The sequence below is a fragment of the Mesoplodon mirus genome (genome assembly GCF_964341445.2).
Source record: "Mesoplodon mirus genome assembly, chromosome: 15".
Classification (NCBI taxonomy): Eukaryota; Metazoa; Chordata; class Mammalia; order Artiodactyla; family Ziphiidae; genus Mesoplodon; species Mesoplodon mirus.
Window position 1 is genome coordinate 85723795 of NC_138991.1, and position 20441 is coordinate 85744235.

The 20441-nt window shown below is 50.3% G+C and overlaps 1 protein-coding gene across 2 annotated transcripts in view; it reads left to right on the top strand.

Annotated features, from left to right (window-relative positions):
• The window catches only part of MAD1L1 (mitotic arrest deficient 1 like 1), a 323431-nt gene that overhangs the window by 71323 nt on the left and 231667 nt on the right, over positions 1–20441 (top strand). For both annotated transcript variants that reach the window (XM_082645300.1, XM_082645299.1), the window contains exon 10: positions 13084–13170. In XM_082645300.1, coding sequence (XP_082501426.1) covers positions 13084–13170 — 87 coding nt within the window. The remainder of the gene's footprint in view (positions 1–13083; positions 13171–20441) is intronic.

Genomic DNA, 20441 nt, shown 5'->3' on the forward strand with positions numbered 1-20441 from the left:
GACCTACACGCAGAGGCGGGTCCAAATCCAAAGCTGAACCCCAGGAGCTGTGCGAACAAAGAAGAGAAAGGGAAATTTCTTCCAGCAGCCTCAGGAGCAGCGGATTAAATCTCCACAATCAATTTGGTGTACCCTGCATCTGTAGAATACCTGAATAGACAATGAATCATCCCCAAATTGAGGCAGTTGACTTTGGGAGCAACTGTAGACTTGGGGTTTGCTTTCTGCATCTAATTTGTTTCTGGTCTTATATTTATCTTAGTTTAGTATTTAGAGCTTATTATCATTGGTAGATTTCTTTATTGATGTGGTTGCTCTCTTCTTTTATATATATATATATATATATATATATATATATATATATATATATATTTTCCTTTTTCTCTTTTTGTGTGTGTGTATGTATATGCTTCTTTGTGTGACTTTGTCTGTATAGCTTTGCTTTTGCCATTTGTCCTACGGTCTGTCTGTCCGTTTTTGTTTTTTTTTTTTTTCAGTGTAGTTTTTAGTGCTTGTTATCATTGGTGGATTTGTTTTTTGGTTTGGTTGCTCTTTTTTTTTTTTTACTACTTTTTAATTTTTAATACTTTTTTTTACTTTCATAATTTTATTGTATTATTTTTTTCTTCCTTTCTTTCCTTCTTTCCTTCTTTCCTTCCCTCCCTCCGTCCCTCCATCCCTCCGTCCCTCCCTCCCTCCCTCTTTTCTTCTGAGCCGTGTGGCTGACAGGGTCTTGGTGCTCCAGCTGGTTGTCAGGCCTGAGCACCTGAGGTGGGAGAGCCAAGTTCAGGACATTGGTCGGCCCCACGTAATACCAAACAGTGAAAGCTCTCCCAGAGATCTCCATCTCAACGCTAAGACCCAGCTCCATGCAACAACCAGCAATCTACAGTGCTGAACACCCTATGCCAAACAACTAGCAAGACAGGAACACAACTCCACCCATTAGTAGAGAGGCAGCCTAAAATCATAAGTTCAAAGACACCCCAAAACACACCACCAGACGTGCTCCTGCCCACCAGAAAGACAAGATCCAGCCTCATCCACCGGAACACAGGCACTAGTCACCTCCACCAGGACGCCTACACAACCCACCGAACCAACCTTACCCACTGGGAGAAGACGCCAAAAACAACGGGAACTGCGAACCTGCAGCCTGCAAAAAGGAGACCCCAAACACAGTAAGTTAAGCAAAAGGAGAAGACAGAGAAATACACAGCAGATGAAGGAGCAAGGGAAAAACCCACCAGACCAAACAAATGAAGAGGAAATAGGCAGTCTACCTGAAAAAGAATTCAGAGTAATGATAGTAAAGATGATCCAAAATCTTGAAATAGAATGGAGAAAATACAAGAAATGTTTAACAAGGACCTAGAAGAACTAAAGAGCAAACAAACAATGATGAACAACACAAAAAATGAAATTTAAAATTCTCTAGAAGGGATCAATAGCAGAATAACTGAGGCAGAAGAACGGATAAGTGACCTGGAAGATAAAGTAGTGGAAATAACTACTGCAGAAAAGAATAAAGAAAAAAGAATGAAAAGAATTGAGGACAGTCTCAGAGACCTCTGGGACAACATTAAACGCACCAACATTTGAATTATAGGGGTCCCAGAAGAACAAGAGAAAAAGAAAGGGATTGAGAAAATATTTGAAGAGGTTATAGTTGAAAACTTCCCTAATATGGGAAAGGAAATAGTCAATCAAGTCCAGGAAGCACAGAGAGTCCCATACAGGATAAATCCAAGGAGAAACACGCCAAGACATATATTAATCAAACTATCAAAAATTAAATACAAAGAAAAAATATTAAAAGCAGCAAGGGAAAAGCAACAAATAACACACAAGGGAATCCCCATAAGGTTAACAGCTGATCTTTCAGCAGAAACTCTGCAAGCCAGAAGGGATTGGCAGGACATATTTAAAGTGATGAAAGGGGAAAACCTACAACCAAGATGACTCTACCCAGCAAGGATCTCATTCAGATTCGACAGAGAAATTAAAACCTTTACAGACAAGCAAAAGCTAAGAGAATTCAGCACCACCAAACCAGCTTTACAACAAATACTAAAGGAACTTCTCTAGGCAAGAAACACAAGAGAAGGAAAAGATCTACAATGACAAACCCAAAACAATTAAGAAAGTGGTAATAAGAACATACATATCGATAACTACCTTAAACGTAAATAGATTAAATGCTCCAACCAAAAGACATAGCCTGGCTGAATGGATACAAAAACAAGACCCATATATATGCTGTCTACTTCATAACTAGGGACACATATAGACTGAAAGTGAGGAGATGGAAAAAGATATTCCATGCAAATGGAAATCAAAAGAAAGCTGGAGTAGCAATTCTCATATCAGACAAAATAGACTTTAAAGACTATTACAAGAGACAAAGGACACTGCATAATGATCAAGGGATCAATCCAAGAAGAAGATATAACAATTGTAAATATTTATGCACCCAACATAGGAGCATCTCAATACATAAGGCAAATGCTAACAGCCGTAAAAGAGGAAATCAACAGTAACACAATCATAGTAGGGGAAAATAACACCCCACTTTCACCAATGGACAGATCATCCAAAATGTAAATAAGTAAGGAAACACAAGCTTTAAATGATACATTAAACAAGATGGACTTAATTGATATTTATAGGACATTCCATCCAAAAACAACAGAATACACTTTCTTTTCAAGTGCTCATGGAGCATTCTCCAGGATAGATCATATCTTGGGTCACAAATCAAGCCTTAGTAAATTTAAGAAAATTGAAATCATATCAAGTATCTTTTCCGACCACAATGCTATGAGACTATGTATCAGTTACAGGAAAAAATCTGTAAAAAATACGAACACATGGAGGCTAAACAATACACTACTAAATAACCAAGAGATCACTGAAGAAATCAAAGAGGAAATTAAAAAAAACCTGGAAACAAATGACAATGAAAACACGGTGACCCAAAACCTATGGGATGTAGCAAAAGCAGTTCTAAGAGGGAAGTTTATAGCAATACAATCCTACCTCAAGAAACAAGAAATATCTCAAACAACCTAACCTTACATCTAAGCAATTAGAGAAAGAAGAACAAAACAACCCCAAAGTTAGCAGAAGGAAAGAAATCATAAAGATCAGATCAGAAATAAATGAAAAAGAAATGAAGGAAACGATAGCAAAGATCAATAAAACTAAAAGCTGGTTCTTTGAGAAGATAAACAAAATTGATAAACCATTAGCCAGACTCATCAAGAAAAAAAGGGAGAAGACTCAATAGAATTAGAAATGAAAAAGGAGAAGTAACAACCGACACTGCAGAAATACAAAGGATCATGAGAGATTACTACAAGCAACTCTATGCCAATAAAATGGACAACCTGGAAGAAATGGACAAATGCTTAGAAAAGCACAACCTTCCGAGACTGAACCACAAAGAAATAGAAAATATGAACAGACCAATCACAAGCACTGAAATTGAAACTGTGATTAAAAATTTCCAACAAACAAAAACCCAGGAGCAAATGGCTTCACAGGTGAATTCTATCAAACATTTAGAGAAGAGCTAACACCCATCCTTCTCAAACTCTTCCAAAATATAGCAGAGGGAGGAACACTCCCAAACTCATTCTATGAGGCCAACATCGCTCTGATACCAAAACCAGACAAAGATGTCACAAAAAAGGAAATCTACGGGCCAATATCACTGATGAACATAGATGCAGAAATCCTCAACAAAATACTAGCAAACAGAATCCAGCAGCACATTTAAAGGATCATACACAATGGTCAAGTGGGGTTTATCCCAGGAATGCAAGGATTCTTCAATATACACAAATCAATCAATGTGATACACCATATTAACAAATTGAAGGAGAAAAACCATATGATCATCTCAATAGATGCAGGAAAAGCTTTTGAGAAAATTCAACACCCATTTATGATAAAAACCCTCCAGAAAGTAGGCATGGAGGGAACTTACCTCAACATAATAAAGGCCATATGTGACAAACCCACAGCCAACGTTGTTCTCAATGGTGAAAAACTGAAACCATTTCCACTAAGATCAGGAACAAGACAAGGTTGCCCACTCTCACCACTATTATTCAACATAGTTTTAGAAGTTTTAGCTGCAGCAATCTGAGAAGAAAAAGAAATAAAAGGAATCCAAATCAGAAAAGAAGAAGTAAAGCTGTCACTGTTTGCAGATAATATACATAGAGAATCCTAAAGATGCTACCAGAAAACTACTAGAGCTAATCAATGAATTTGATAAAATAGCAGAATACAAAATTAATGCACAGAAATCTCTTGCATTTCTATACACTAATGATGAAAAATCTGAAGGAGAAATTAAGGAAACACTCCCATTTACCATTGCAACAAAAAGAATAAAATACCTAGGAATAAACCTATCTAAGGAGACAAAAGACCTTATGCAGAAAACTATAAGACACTGATGAAAGAAATTAAAGATGATACCGACAGATGGAGAGATATACCACGTTCCTGGATTGGAAGAATCAACGTTGTGAAAATGACTCTACTACCCAAAGCAATCTACAGATTCAGTGCCATCCGTATCAAACTACCAACGGCATTTTTCACAGAACTAGAACAAGAAATTTCACAATTTGTATGGAAACACAAAAGGCCCCGAATAGCCAGTGCAATCTTGAGAAAGAAACACGGAGCTGGAGGAATCAGACTCACTGCCTTCACACTATACTACAAAGGTACGGTAATCAAGACAGTATGGTACTGGCACAAAAAGAGAAATATAGATCAATGGAACAGGATAGAAAGCCCAGAGATAAACCCACGCACATATGGTCACCTTATCTTTGATGATAAAGGAGGCAAGAATATACAATGGAGAAAAGACAGCCTCTTCAGTAAGTGGTGCTGGGAAAACTGGACAGCTACATGTAAAAGAATGAAATGAGAACACTCCCTAATACCATACACAAAAATAAACTCAAAATGGATTAAAGACCTAAAAGTAAGACCAGACACTATCAAACTCTCAAGAGGAAAACATAAGCAGAACACCCTAATGACATAAATCACAGCAAGATCCTTTTTGACCCACCTCCTAGAGAAATGGAAATAAAAACAAAACTAAACAAATGGGACCTAATGAAACTTAAAAGCTTTTGCACAGCAAAGGAAACCACAAACAAGACGAAAAAACAACCCTCAGAATGGGAGAAAATATTTGCAAATGAAGCAACTGACAAAGGATTAATCTCCAAAATTTACAAGCAGCTCATGCAGCTCGGTATCAAAAAACCATACAACCCAATCCAAAAATGGGCAGAAGACCTAAATAGACATTTCTCCAAAGAAGATACACAGATTGCCTACAAACACGTGAAAGGATGCTCAACATCACTAATCATTAGAGAAATGCAAATTAAAACTACAATGAGATATCATCTCACACCAGTCACAATGGCCATCATCAAAAAATCTACAAACAATAAATGCTGGAGAGGGTGTGCAGAAAAGGGAACACTCTTGCACTGTTGGTGGGAATGTAAATTGATACAGTCACTATGGAGGACAGTATGGAGGTTCCTTAAAAGACTAAAAATAGAACTACCATATGACCCAGAAATCCAACTACTGGGCATATACCCTGAGAACACCATAATTCAAAAAGAGACATGTACCAAAATGTTCATTGCAGCACTATTTACAATAGCCAGGACATGGAAGCAACCCAGATGTCCATCGACAGATGAATGGATAAAGATGTGGCACATATATACAGTGGAATATTACTCTGCCATAAGAAGAAATGAAATTATTTGTAGTGAGGTGGATGGACCTAGAGACTGTCATACAGAGTGAAGTAAGTCAGAAAGAGAAAAACAAATACCGCATGCTAACACATATATGTGGAATCTAAGAAAAAAAGGTTTTGAAGAACCTAGGGGCAGGACAGGAATAAAGACGCAGACATAGAGAATGGACTTGAGGACACGGGGAGGGGGAAGGGTACGTAGAGAATGGACTTGAGGACACGGGGAGGGGGAAGGGTAAGCTGTGACAAAGTGAGAGAGTGGCATGGACATATATACACTACCAAACGTAAAATAGATAGCTAGTGGGAAACAGCCGCAGAGCACAGGGAGATCGGCTCGGTGCTTTGTGACCACCTAGAGGGGTGGGATAGGGAGGGTGGGAGGGAGACGCAAGAGGAAGGGCATATGGGTATATATGTATATGTATAGCTGATTCACTTTGTTATACAGTAGAAACTAACACACCGTTGTTAAGCAATTCTACTCCAATAAAGATGTTAAAAAAAAAAATCACTTGTTGGCAGCTCCCAAACCCCACCTCCAGGGGTTTCGTTTCAGTGGGTCCAGAGTTGGAGGTAGGTGGGCTGGAGTTAATCCAGATGATTCTGGTGCAAATGGCCCATGGGTTACTCTGACTATTCCAGACACCGCCCCCCCCCCCGGCTTTACAATGCCACATCCCATGAAGCCATACGTATCCCGTTGCCCTGACCAGGAGGGAGCATGCCCTCTTCTGTTCTCGTGTGCTTTCTGTGATCCGTAGCGGCCATACTGCTGGTATAGGAAATGGTATGGCGGTTCCTCAAAAAATTGAAAATGGAATGATCCAGCAATTCTCCTTCTGGGTATATATCCAACAGGGTTGAAATTAAGGAGTTGAACACATATTTGAAAGCCAGTGTTCATAGCAGCATTATTCACAGTAGCCAAAGGGTAGAAACAACCCAAGTGCCCACTGAAGGATGAATGGTTAAGTAAACTAAGTATCTCCAGGCAGTGGAATGTTACTCAGCCTTAAAGAGGAAGGGAAGTCTGACCCATGAGACGTTTGACACACTGCGGGCCTCAGGCTGCATGAATTAAGACGGACACAGAAGGACAGACAGTGCACGACTTCACTTGTACGAGGCATCGCCTTCACAGAGACAGAGCAGAGGGTGGGCGCCAAGGGCTGGCTCGGGAGTGGGGGGAATTGCGGTTGTCGTTCAATGGCTACAGGATCTCAGTTGGGGAACGTGAGGAGGTTCTGGAGATGCATGGTGGTGATGGCTGCACGACTCACTGACGCTGAACATGCACTCAGAAGTGGTTGAGATGGGAAGGTCTGTGTTGCATGTGTTTTACCACCGTTAAGAAACAAGCAATGCCACGATGCGTACTTAACCACACGTAGGGCACACCCCTGGGTTGCTTCCTTGAGACGTGTTCCCGGAAGTGCAGTTGCTGGTCGCTGGGTGTGGTCTCCCCTTTCAGCCGCTCTTCTTACCTGGTCCAGGAGGACGGCTCAGCCCTCCTTGGGGCAGTGGGGCAGGGCGGTAGCCTTGCCAGCGACTTGTCTTGCTGGGTCACAGGAGCCGCTGTGCTGGATGAGTGAGCTCTCCTGCCTGGGTTTCTTCCCCAAGGAGCCCATGGTGGGGCCTCGGGGATGCATGAGTCTGCCCGGGATCATGTCCTCTGTTACCCAGATGCCTCCTGCCCGTCCACCCAGGGGACTGGGTTACCTTGGGAGTCCTTTAGGCCCTGATTTCTTCCTACTTCCTTCTCTTCAGGTGTGTTCACAGTACTGCTGTCAGTATAGACAGAGGCCTCCTGCCCCCTTGATCAAACTCCACCCGCGCCCTCGGTTCGCCCCGTCGCGGCCTCAGGAATGTACATGTGTTGCCAAACCCGCCTCGCTATCTTTTCTTTTTCTCACGGGGAACATTCTCAAACCAGTGCCTCACAAGTACTCTGTTTTAACTGAAGGTCATACAGTGCAGTCCTCCAACAGAACACGTTTTCTTTTTGATCAACACTGCAAACTCAAGGTGCGTGGAATTCCATACTGTTTATTGATTAATGATCATTTTAAATGGAAACGTGTGCCCTCATTTACACGATGAGCTCTCACACCGCTTTCACCATGGCCTGTGTTGTCCTCGCTTCCCAGTCCTCGTGTTACAGTGGAGTTGAACTGTGTACCATAAGAAGTGGTTTTAAAGGTTCCCGCTCCCGTGACGTGAACGGATGTGCGAGGGGTTATCAGGTGGTAGTGCCGCCGTGTGCTTGGGTCTTGGGGTTTTGGAAATAAGCCTAAAGAAGCCCTGTTGAGCCGGGCTCAGCCAGGAGTTGTCTGAGCTGTGACCTGAGCCTCGAGTCTCCCGCAGTCCATCCATCTCTTTAAAGACTTCCCGCCTTTTCTGTGTCTCTGAGGGTAGAATAGTTCTTGAGTGTTGTCGCCTGGCTTCCTGGTCTCTGGGTTTTTAGGAGAAGTTGAAACCTAGTGGCCAGTAGGGATGACTGGACAGGACTCCTGAGTCTCTGTTTACAGAGTAGGAGCTGCAGGTTTTCAGCCTAGAGGCCACACGGAGAAGGTGGTCCCGTTGCTGTGTGCCTTCCAGCAGTGGCGGCCAGGGCAGGGCTGAGGCAGGAATGGGATGCGGGGTCCATGCCTGTGCAGTTTGGTCTCCAGAATTGGGCACCACCTGGGAAGGGCAGGCCCTGCAGCTTGAAGCACCCCCTCTGTGGGGAGCGGGGTTGGGGGGTGTCGGCGCATCTGAATGATGGCACCGCACCTGGGACTTGGGGCTGGGGCGTGGCCGGGAAGCCACTGCTGGAGAGTCTGCCTTGGCCTTGGATGGTGCGAGAGCCATACCCTTGTGGCTGTGCAGAGGCGCCCCGCCCCCGGTGTCCCGCCCCCGCCGGTCTCGGTGGGAGCAGCTCTCTGCCCTCTCTGGGAGGAGCAGCACAAATGTTTGCATGGCTGGTCGAGGGGGCGGAGTGGCATGGAGGGGAGTACAGGAAAGCCAGTTTCCTGCTTAGTTTATTCGAATATGGAGCCAGGCCCCTTGATGCTTTGTTGAAATAGCTGCTCAAAAGTTCCAAAGCATTTGGGTGTCTGATGGCCTCTGTGAAGTTCAGCTGAAGGGTGTGAGCCTCTGGCCGCCCTGGGCGGGGGGTGGGGGTGAGGCTGTGTGCTTGGAGGCAGCCTCAGCCTGCAGGTGTCACAGGAAGATGCGGAGGCCTGGAGCCGTCAGCGGGAGTAGAACGTTTCTGAAGGAGTGCATTTTTCTCTTCATTTGACCGTTCCCAATTTCCCCTCATTATTAAATTGTTACATTTCAAATTATCTTTACTTCAAAGGAAAATGGAGAACGTTGGCTAAGAGTCTGACTCCTCTGTGTTACTCTAGCTCCTGGCTTTGTGGGGCTAATTTGTACCTCAGGGCAAGACTCTTGTTTCTAAATTGCTGCCACGTGCTCCAGACTCTGCCAGTTGCTCTCCTGCTTGGAGGGTATTGCTGCCCCTCAGCTAGTGAGAGGCCCCGCAGAGTGTGTGGCCGTCTGTCTGGCAGATGCTTCTCCACGGGCTCTTACTGCTCTTTCAGGTCTGAGCAGACTTGGCCCAGCCTGGAAAGGGACTGAGGAGGAGGGCGGTCGTCATCACACTCCCCCAGCCACCCTCTGGGCACCTGTCTGCCTGTCCACACGGCGTTGGCTGGTCCTGGGCCCATAGGGACTGGGGGCCTTGCAAAAGTAGACCTGCAAGTTGCTTCATTGGTTTTAAATAAACTTCCCATTGATTTAATAATAGTTTGCAAACTCCTTTGACTAACATAGAAAAATAGAAAACAACTTAAATCTCTTAACAGTGTTTCAGAAAAAATATCTCTGGGCTTAAAAGGGTCTACTTGTTTTGCTTACTTATTTTCCTATTAGTATCTTTAACTCCCTGAGGTTGGAAAACATTAGGAAGCTCTGAAAAGAATGGGGAATTGGCATTCAAGGCTGGTTCAACCTCTCCCCCTCCTAGGTTTTAGTTTCTCAAGGTCTTCTACTGGTAAACATCTTTTCAATGTAAGTATTTTCTAATCCACAAAGTTGGCTTGTGTTCAGGGCAGAGTAAGGGTAGAAATCTCGGCACTGTGCCTAGTGGTTCACACCTTGAGGCCACGTCCTCACAAAATGTCCAATAAAGGGCTTTTCTTCTGGTGGCCAGGGAAGGGCCTCCATGAGGTGGTCTGAAAGGGAGAGATCATGGAATTACCTTGGGAGGAATGTTGATGACAGAACCCCTGTGTGTGACGAGTGGGGCCATGGGCCCCCTCTCTGCAGGGGCTGCGCTGGGCTTTCAGGACGTACCACTGACAAGCGGAAGTCTTTGGGCTAACGTTCTAGCAGACACTGGCAGACACTGAGAGACCCCAAACTGATAGCAAGGGGGGTGGTGCTGTGCAGCGAGGGTCGTGATGGGGTGGGGAAAGGCTTGGGGGCTTCTTGGAGGAAGTGACATCTTTCCTGAGACCTCTCTTTTGAGAACGAGCTAGGCTTGGGGAGACTGAAGGAAGAGCTTTGCAGGCCCAGGGTTAACTATCGCAGAGTTTCGGGGAGCAAATGGGTTGCCGTGTTCAGGCAGCAGAGGAAAGTCCAGTGGGAGGTGAGGAGGCCCCAGGGGCCTGGCGGTGCAGGGTCTGTGGGCCCTGGACATGAGGCTCGGTTTCAGCAGGTTTCTGTGAGCGGTCCTTGGGTACGATGTGACTGCAGGTGCCGACTTCAGCAGGAGGGGTGAGGAGGCCAGAGAGCGCTCTTGGAAACTGGGCACTGTGCTGGCTCTGGGGGCCGGGAGGAGGGCCTGTGGGTACTGAGCCATGGCCCCTGCATAGCCCTGGGCTCTGGCTCCGGCCCTTGCGCTCACCTCCTCTCAGCCGCTGCACACCAGCGAGCCGTCTAGTTTGTGTGCCCCACGCAGGTGTCGGGAATGTTTGCACTCCGCTGGGTGTTCCATTCTGTCTCTCAAAGACATTTTTTTTTTTTTTTTTTTTTTTTTTTTGCGGTATGCGGGCCTCTCACTGTTGTGGCCTCCCCCGTTGCGGAGCACAGGCTCCGGATGCGCAGGCCCAGCGGCCATGGCTCACGGGCCCAGCCGCTCCGCGGCATATGGGATCCTCCCAGACCGGGGCACGAACCCGTATCCCCTGCATCGGCAGGCGGACTCTCAACCACTGCGCCACCAGGGAGGCCCTCTCAAAGACATTTTTATTTATTTTTTTTTTTTTTGCTGTACGCGGGCCTCTCACTGCTGTGGCCTCTCCCGTTGCGGAGCACAGGCTCCGGACACACAGGCTCCGCGGCCATGGCTCGCGGGCCCAGCCGCTCCGCGGCATGTGGGATCTTCCGGGATCGGGGCACGAACCCGTGTCCCCTGCATCGGCAGGCGGACTCTCAACCACTGCGCCACCAGGGAAGCCCTCAAAGACATTTTTAAAATAAAATCAGCCATTTAAAAAAATTGAAATATAGTTAATTTACAATGTTGTTAGTTTCAGGTGTACAACACAGTGATTCAGTTAAATATATCTATTATTTTTCAGATTCTTTTCCATTATAGGTTATTGCAAGATATTGAATATAGTTGCCTGTGCTGTACAGTAGATCCTTGTTGTTTATCTATTTTATATACAATAGTGTGTATATGTTGATCCCAAATTTCAAATTTATCCCCCCTCCCCACTTTGGTAACCATAAGTTTGTTTTCTATGTCTATGGGTCTATTTCTGTTTTGTAAATAAGTTCATTTGTATCATTTTTTTTAGATTCCACATGTAAGTGATATCACATATTTGTCTATCTCCGTCTGGCTTAACTTCACTCAGTATGACAGTCTCTAGGTCTATCCATGTTGCCGCAAATGGCATTATTTCATTCTTTTTTTATGGCTGAGTAGTATTCCATTGGGTGTGTGTGTGTATGTGTGTGTGTATACATCTTCTTTATCCACACATCTGTTGATGGGCACTTAGGTTGCTTCCATGTTTTGGCTATTGTAAATAGTGCTGCAGTGACCATTGAGATGCATGTATCTTTTTGAATTAGAGTTTTCTCCAGTCCCTCTCCCAGGGGTGGGATTGCAGGATCATATGGTAGTTCCATTTTTAGTTTTCTGAGGAACCTCCATACTGTTCTCCATAGTGGCTGTACCAATTTATATTCCCACCAACAGTGTAGGGGGGTTCCCTTTTCTCCACACCCTCTCCAGCATGTCTTATTTGTAGACTTTTTGACGATGGCCATTCTGACCTCATGAGGTGGTACCTCATTGTAGTTTTGATTTGTATTTCTCTAGTAATTGGCGACGTTGAGCATGTTTTCATGTCCCTGTTGGCCACCTGTATGTCAAAGACATTCTTGGTGTATGTTCTCCTGAGCCATGGTGCTGAGCTAGAGGAGGGGGTTCAGATTGAGGCTCAGTGCTGCTGAGAGTGGGTGGCCTTTGAACCAGCCATCAGTGTCTTTGAGTCTCAGTTTCCCCGTTTGCAAAATGGAAACAGTAAACAGCAGGGCAGCTCTGAGCATTAACTGAGATCGTTAACCTGGAATAGTTTTTTTTTTGTTTTGGTTTTTTTGCGGTACACGGGCCTCTCACTGCTGTGGCCTCTCCCGTTGCAGAGCACAGGCTCCGGACGCACAGGCTCAGCGGCCATGGCTCACGGGCCCAGCCACTCCGCAGCATGTGGGATCCTTCTGGACTGGGGCACGAACCCGTGTCCCCTGCATCGGCAGGCGGACTCTCAACCACTGCGCCACCAGGGAAGCCCCTGGAATAGTTTTGAAAATAATGAGGCATTGGGCATGTGGGTATCTGTTGTGGTTGTTACATTGCTGCTGTTCTCATACCTGGATTTTGAAGTGGAAGGGAGGAAAGGCAACTGGAATATACTGGGCACCTCCTCTGCTAGCTGCCTGGTAGGTGCTTTTAAACCTCACTTCAGATCCTCTGCATGGTGACATTGTTATGTATCGACCCTATTTTTACAGGTGAAATAAAATCAAGGCTTACAAAAGTAGTGTCCCCAGTGTTACATGGCTAGTGGCTGGCTGTGGTGTGAGCCCAGGTGGCGGTGAGCGCACAGCTCCACACCCCACTGCTCCGGGGACGGTGCGCAGGCCCTCACTCGCCCCAGGTCTGTGAACCGCCAGTGGCTGGCGTGGCTTTGGGCCGCCTTCTGGTGTCAACCAGTCCCCCTCCAGGGCACAACCAGCACCGACACGTGTTCTTGACCCCCCAGGACCCCAGAGGACCTGTCCAGGTTCATCGTGGAGCTGCAGCAGCGTGAGCTCGCCCTCAAGGACAGGAACAGCTCCATCACCAGCAGGTAGGCCTGGCGGCCCATGGTTTTGTGGCGATATGTCTGCTTCGGAAAGCGGGGTGCCGGTGAGTGTGCCCCTGGATGAGGAGTGGCTGTGCTTCACCATCCCTGCCTCGGCCTGAGCAAGCGGGAGCTGGGGCAGCGGGGTACCCCGTGGCAGTGAGACTCAGCTGAGGCGGCGGGCGTACTGTCATCTGGACGCTGTGGCAGATCAGCCCTGGAGCGCTGGGCTGGCTTCCGGGCCATGGGGTCTGGGAGGTAGACGTGCGCCCCACCAGGAGCATGTGCGTCTTTGTGGAGGCATGGGCTCTGCGTGGCCCCGTGAACGTGTGGAAACCTGGAACCTGGGTTGAAGTGTCTGAGTGTTTGTACGTGTGTGTACTTGTGCCCTCGGGAAGGGTCCCACGTAGCAGCACAGCCGGGCCATTTGTGTCCACACCCAGGCAGGCAGCTCTGACTTCCTCCAGGGCCTGAGGAACTGGTTCCATACCAGTTCTGCCTCTGACACCTGCTTAGTGCCCCAGGAGTCAGTTCAGCTCTGCCACTAACTCCCAGGTCAGCCAGACCCCACAGGTGAGGGCTCGGTCCCACAAGGCGCGCCTGCCTCGGGGTTCCCAGGCTACCCGCACTTCATCTGACTGCAAATTCAGGGTCCCCCCAGCCCCTCTCTGATAGTTTGCTGGAATGATTGACAGGACTCAGGAAAGCACTTTATTTAGGATTACTGGTTTATTACAAAGGGTGCAGCTTGGATCAGCCAGCTGGGAAGAGATGCATGAGGCGTGTGTGGGGGACGGGGGCAGAGCTGCTGTGTCCTCTCCAGCTGTGCTGCCCTCCCAGCTCCTCCTGGTGTCCACGGACTCGAAGCCGCCTTGTTCAGCAGTGTCTATGGAGTTCCCTGCTTGATTAAGTCATGGCCAATGGCGACTCACTTGGTCTCTATCTCCGCTCCCCTCCTTGGAGGCCGGGCGGGGTGGAGCTGGAAGTTCCAACTTCTCTTCCCCTGGTTGGTTCCTCTGGCTTCTCCCCCGCCTTTCCTGCCCAGGGCTCTGGCTGAAGGGGCTTGTTAACAAAAGGCACTCACCTCGTTCAGGAAATTCCAAGGGTTTGGTGGAGCTCTGTGCCGGGAAGGGTACCAAACCAAATGCTTGTTCCTCACCGAGCCGCGCTTGGTCTCTTGCAGGGCTGTCCGCTTCTGTCCCCTGGGGCCCAGGCTGGTTTCTCTCGTGCTTGCAGGGTGGCTGACCAGGTTCTGGGTGTCACGTCAGAGGCAGAAAGAGAGGTCTCCTTCTTGGGTCTCCTTTTTGGAACAAGGAAACCTGTCCGAGGACCCCCACTGGCGGCAGACTCCCCGCACCCCAGTCACTCTCACTGGCCCAAGTGGGGTTGAATGTCTGCCCCAGACCAGGTACCTGTGGAGGATGGTGTTAAACTAGTCAATTCCCATGTGATTCACTTGGGGGTAGACAGCTGAGTGAGGTCAGCCTCTCCAGTGGGTGAAGGGCTTGGGGGCAGGCTGAGAGGACGGTGACCACAGAGGGACCTCGGGTGCCCTGCACTGGCTGACTAGCTGGTTGGGGGTGGGAGTCAGCCTGCTCTCTGTGATCATCCTCCACGGCCTCACCCCCTGTGCAGATGGCGTTTCAATAATTTATTAATAACCGAAGGAAGGCTTTCTTGTTTGGGGGACTGATGTCTCTTTGAAAATTGGCTTTTAGAAGCATCTGGTTATGTTGGACATAATCACATCAATTTAGCTTAAAAACCTCAAATGAGGACTTCCCTGGTGGCGCAGTGGTTAAGAATCTGCCTGCCAATTCAGGGGACATGGGTTCGAGCCCTGGTCCAGGAAGATCCCACATGCCGCGGAACAACTGAGCCCGTGTGCCACAGCTGCTGAGCCTGCGCTCTAGAGCCCGTGAGCCACAACTACTGAGCCCGCGAGCCACAACTACTGAGCCCGCGTGCCACAACTACTGAAGCCCACTTGCCTAGAGCCTGTGCTCCTCAGCAAGAGAAGCCACTGCAATGAGAAGCCCTCCCACTGCAACGAAGAGTAGCCCCCGCTCGCCGCAACTAGAGAAATCCTGCATGCAGCAACGAAGACCCAACACAGCCAAAAAAAAAGTAAATTAATTAATTAATTTTTAAAAAACTTAAAAAAAATTACCTCAAATGATAAAGACTGCCTTTTGCTTTCAAAGCTACTGTCAGATGAAACGGGCATTAAAAGTGATTTGAAATTAAAGCCTTTGATTTTTCCAGGCGATCCTCTTTATTTTACTTTGAATTTGAAAAAGAATGAACTATTAGAGGAAAGGAAACTTGTCTGCATTTTTCGCCCGCCAAACTGAGAGGTACTTTCTAAAATGACCTGCTTTGAGCAGCAGCAGGAAATCCAGCCTCTCAGCTTCGTGAATGTAGCTCTCGTCCACAGCTCTGGCAGTGCCCTCGACTATGGTCACACATCTAGATTCAGCCGTCCCGTCTCTTCTCTGGGGTTGGTTCAGGAACGGACTCTCCACCTCCGGGAGCAGTCCTTCATGGTGGCTGGTAGGTCTGCGTGACTCCTGCCAACTTGGCCACCTCTTGGGACCCTTGGGCTTCCTCTGAGAGCCGATGCAGCCACCCAGGAGCAACTGAGTCTCGGGCATCCCGAGAAAGAGCTGTGTGCTTCACCTCTTCTGCAGGGTGGGTACCTGCCTGATGGGCCCCGGGAGGTGAGGTGAGGTGTGACAGCACGGGGCACAGGGCCTAGCAACGGCTGCTTGCCCGCTGGATGGAGGTGCCCTTGGTCCCGTCCTCATTCAGCAGACTGACCACGCGGCCGTCCAAGGAGCACTTCCGTGTGCTGGCGGCGTGCCCAGTGCGTACGTGCATCATCCCCTTCATCTCAGGGAGGTCCCGCGGGAGATCTCCCTCCTCCTGGAGATGGAACGGGTCAGAGAAGCCCAGGAATGTTCTTAAGGCCTCAGCCGATAAGGGGCCGTCGGGTTCCTGCCCCGTCTGTTCATGGTAGAGTCACATGCAGGCCCTGTGAGGAGGTGGCAGGGAGCTGGGGTCCTGTGCCCTCGAGGCCCTTGCCGAGCAGAACGGGGAGGGGATGTGTGCGCAGCGCCATTCACGCTCGCGGGGGTCTGGGCAGCTGATGCTCTCACAGGCAGCAGGCCGATGTGGCCATGATGGGGGTGGTCCGTGCGGAGGCCAGGAAACCTCCTGAGGCGGGAACAGCTGATTTCACTTCCTCACGTCTTTAAAGGCAGTTGGGCAGAAATTCAGGTTAGGCGGGAAGAGGCACCTTGGCAAGAGGGTGAAAGCCTGGGGTCTGGCCAGCACGCAGGCAGGCGGGGGTCCAGTCGGAGGGTTCGGAGGGCTGTTTGGGGTGGGGGGCGAGATGGCAGGAGGTGCCTGGCGTTCAGCAGCGCTCAGGAGACCACAGGTGGCGTGCAGGCGGTGGTGGGGCCAGAGGTCTTGCGGGGTGCTGGTTGGCACCTTGTAAGCGTGTCCTTTGGGGAGAGCTAACAGTTGTGTGCCTCTGTCAGCGGGCTGTCCTGGACCACCGGGCCAGCCTCTCTGTGCTTTCCGTTTCGTGGCTGACCTCGGACAGCTCCAGGGGCACCATTGGTCACTGATATGAATGGGTGTGTCAGTGCCTTTGGACAGGAGTTTAATTACAGCCCAGGGAACCTTGCCTTTCTTTTGTGGCCGCCCCAGCATTGGTTTTGGCGCTTGAAGGCTGATCCTGTTCCCTTGGAGGTGTGCTGAGGACACGAGAGTATTCAGGGTTTGTGAGCGGCTCTAGGTGTGTCCCCGTCAGTGTTCTGCATGCAGCGCTCCCCTGACACTGCCATGCAGCCGCCTGTGCCCTAGTGGGCCCCGAGAGCATCCTGGAGTCTTCGGGACCCAGCACCGCACTCCGCAGCCCTGGCGTTTGCAGAGCCAGGGGCGCTGTGGGCCGGGCTGGACGGGAGGCCGCGTCTCCTTGTGGCTCAGGACCTTGTGGACAGCCTTGAAGGACAGGGGAGCAGGGAAGCTTGTGCGGGGACACGTGGGGCTGTGATGCCTGCGTTTCTCTGCCTTGGTGGAGAGTGGGGGATGGAGTGGAGCGGGGCCTCCTGGGGTCCAGTTCTCACCTGGGCACATGGCGTGCTGGAGACGGTGAGAGTGGTGAAGCTGGCTGAGCCTTTGCTGGTACCCGGTTCCATCTCACCTGAATGCTGCGAGATGGTGCTGCTGTCCTCTGTTTCACAGCAGAGAGTCGAGCCCTGTGTTGAACAGCTAGGAAGCCATAGAAACAGGATTTGAATCCTGGTCTGTGCATCCTAGGAGCTCCACACAGTTTATTTGGGGCTGGAGCCCCAGTCCCTGAGAGACTACACGTGGCTGCAGAGAACCCTTGGTCGTGCGTTCCTCTGCTCCATTGGAGACATGCATCATGGGCCGGCCGGTGTGAGCCTCAGGCCGCATCCTTGATGCGGATTTAAGGTAGAACCTGCTGTAGAAGTGAGCGAGGAGAAGCCGTGCAGACTGCGTGGTTCTGCCTGCCGAGCCCGGCTCTTTGCGGCTGATGATCCCTCTATACAGTCAGCTTCAAGGGCTGCCTGATCACCCCCGAAGCACACCAGCCCTGGGCTGCTCTAATGACTGAAGTTTTTTGTTTGTTTGTTTGTTTTATAAATTTATTTATTTATTTTTGGCTTGCGTCGGGTCTTCGTTGCTGCACGCGGGCGAGCGGGGGCTACTCTTCGTTGCGGTGTGCGGGCTTCTCATTGCGGTGGCTTCTTTTGTCGCGGAGCACGGGCTCTAGGCCTGCAGGCTTCAGTGGTTGTGGCTCACGGGCTCTAGAGCGCAGGCTCAGCAGTTGTGGCACACGGGCTTAGTTGCTCCGCGGCATGTGGGATCTTCCTGGACCAGGGCTTGAACCCATGTCCCCTGTACTGGCAGGCAGATTCTTAACCACTGCGCCACCAGGGAAGGCCTGCAGTTTGTTTTGAAGCTCAGGTCTTTCCTCCTCTGGGCTCTGCATGTCTCAGAAGAGCCCTTGGCCTCAAGCTGTCAGTGTGTGAGGAGCCCTGCAGTGCCTGGAGCCCTGGTCTTGCCTTAGAACTCTGGCCGGTCCTGGATGCCCTTGGGAGCCTTCTGGTGCCTTGGCCTGGGCCACTGACCGGGGAGCCAGCCGGCCCCCTCCACATGGCACTGCCCTCCTCATGCTGGGGGCTCTGGGCAGCGTTGGGAGGAGATGATTGTTGTTTAGGGAGCTTGAGGATGAACGGATGGAGTACCACCTGCCTTGGGAGGTGGTGCCCTTGGCTGCTGTGTTTTCCTGGTATCTGCCAGGTTGATGGGTTTCTCTGCGCCTCCCAGGGGGGACTTCAGGTCAGCATGACAGTTATGATTCTTAATGTGGCTCTTTTCTCCCTTTGTGCAAACCATTTAGTCTGTCGTTTCAGATCTCGGAATATAATTAGGCCTTGTTACATTTGTCACCTGTGTCTATGTGAGTTACGATAGACTCAGCTGTCCAGAGGCCAGCCAGGCCAGCAATGGGAACAGAAGATTCTTGATGACCAGGGGGTGGGAGGGAGAACCTGTTCCCTGTGCATCTGGCTGGATTTCATGCTGTGTCTGACCCGGGTAGGGGAGGGTGTGGAAGCTCTCGCTTGTCTAAACGCAGGCTGCTTGTGGTCCAGTCTTGCCCCGCCACGGAGTAGCTCTATGTTGCTGTGTCCCGACTTTCTCTGCCTCACCAGTGAAGGTGATGGTGATAAGTCGTAGGATTGTCGTGAGAGTTGTCACAGAGCCTCGGTGAAGCGTTTGGGGTGCACCTGGTGCAGTGAGCAAATGTTGGCTAGTGGTCATGGTCATCGTTGTCACTGTCCTCTTGTTTGAGGTACCTGGGAAAGTGTGGCTTCTGGGCTAGCTCAGGGCAGGGCAGTGGTGAGTTTTCCGGCAGGCTCGTTAGGAGTGAGAAGGTGTGTCTTTTGGGGGGGGGTGGCAGAGAAGATGGGGAGGGGGTGAAGGTGTGGGTACACCTGAAGGATGGGGTGCAGGGTTTGCTGTGGACCAGATGCGGCAGGTAAGACAGAAAGACAAGAGTGCGGTCTTTGGGGAGAGCGTGTGAATGGTGGATTTGCCTCTTAGGTTGCCGGAGAGCTTAGCAGAAGAGCAGGTGAAGGCAGAGGGGACCGGGAGTTCAGCTTGGGACGTGGTGATGACAGGAAGAGGCCTGGTAGACAAGCACCTGAAGGTTGGAGAGGGTGGTTGGCTGTGGAGGCTGCGGTTGGCTTAGCCGTCTAGACTAGGGGCGTGAGTGTGGATGCGACCCCGCCCATGGCCTAGAGCTGACCAGGCAGGCGGGAGCACCATAGAGCAGCGCTGAAGTCCTCCTCCACCTGGACCGAGTGATAGTGGGGCAGGTGGGTGCGAGCTGGCTCAGGCCCACTGGCGTCCTCGCCTGGGGCGCTCCTCGCTCAGGCACCCGCCTGTAGCCTGGCCCTCCCTCCTGGGGTTGTGCTTGGGCAGTTCCTGGTGACTGTGCCGCCAGTGGCACTGTGCACGCCTGCCCTCACCACGCTCCGTGTGTGCCCTGTCCCCCACTGCCGTGCAAGCTCCCTGCATCCAGAGGAGGGCCTGGCCCAGCGTGCGCTTGTTGAGCGAGTGAACAAGTGAACGGCTTAGCTGACTGTGCACAGGAACGTGTCAGACAGACGGAGTGAGGCCTGCGGCCCGGCTGCCTGTGCTGCGCCCGTCCTGGGGCGCCAGCCTGGAAGTCAGGTGGCCAGAAGCCCAGGTCGGGCTCTGCACGGGCTGGCCCTCCTCTGACCCTGCCCTCTGCTGGGCGGCTGGGTGCCGTCGTGGGGGCCCTCTGTGCTCCCTCCGTCTTGCGTGGTGCCCCAGCTCCGTGGGCTTCAACGGGCTCAGTGATCACCCGGTGGCCTTTACTGGGAGGCAGGGACCCTAGGGAAGTCTGCACCGCGGTGCTGACCGCGGGCCACAGCCAGTCTGCCTCAGCTTCTTGCCAGGGTGACTCGTGTGTGCCCTATGGGGACCTTCGCAGGCCCTCTTGACCCTTTATCCCCCTGGAGGGTGCTGAGCCTGGCAGGGAGAGCACGGGAGCCACAGAGAAGCCGTCGTGGAGGATGGTCTGCTTCCGTCCCAGGCAGGAGCGGTTTGAGCGAGCGCCAACCGTCCCCCACCTGGTCTCACGCTCGCCTTGGCCTGCTTCCTGTCCCCGCAGCAGTGGCCCCAGGGGTTTCCAGTGATGAAGACCAAGGCCT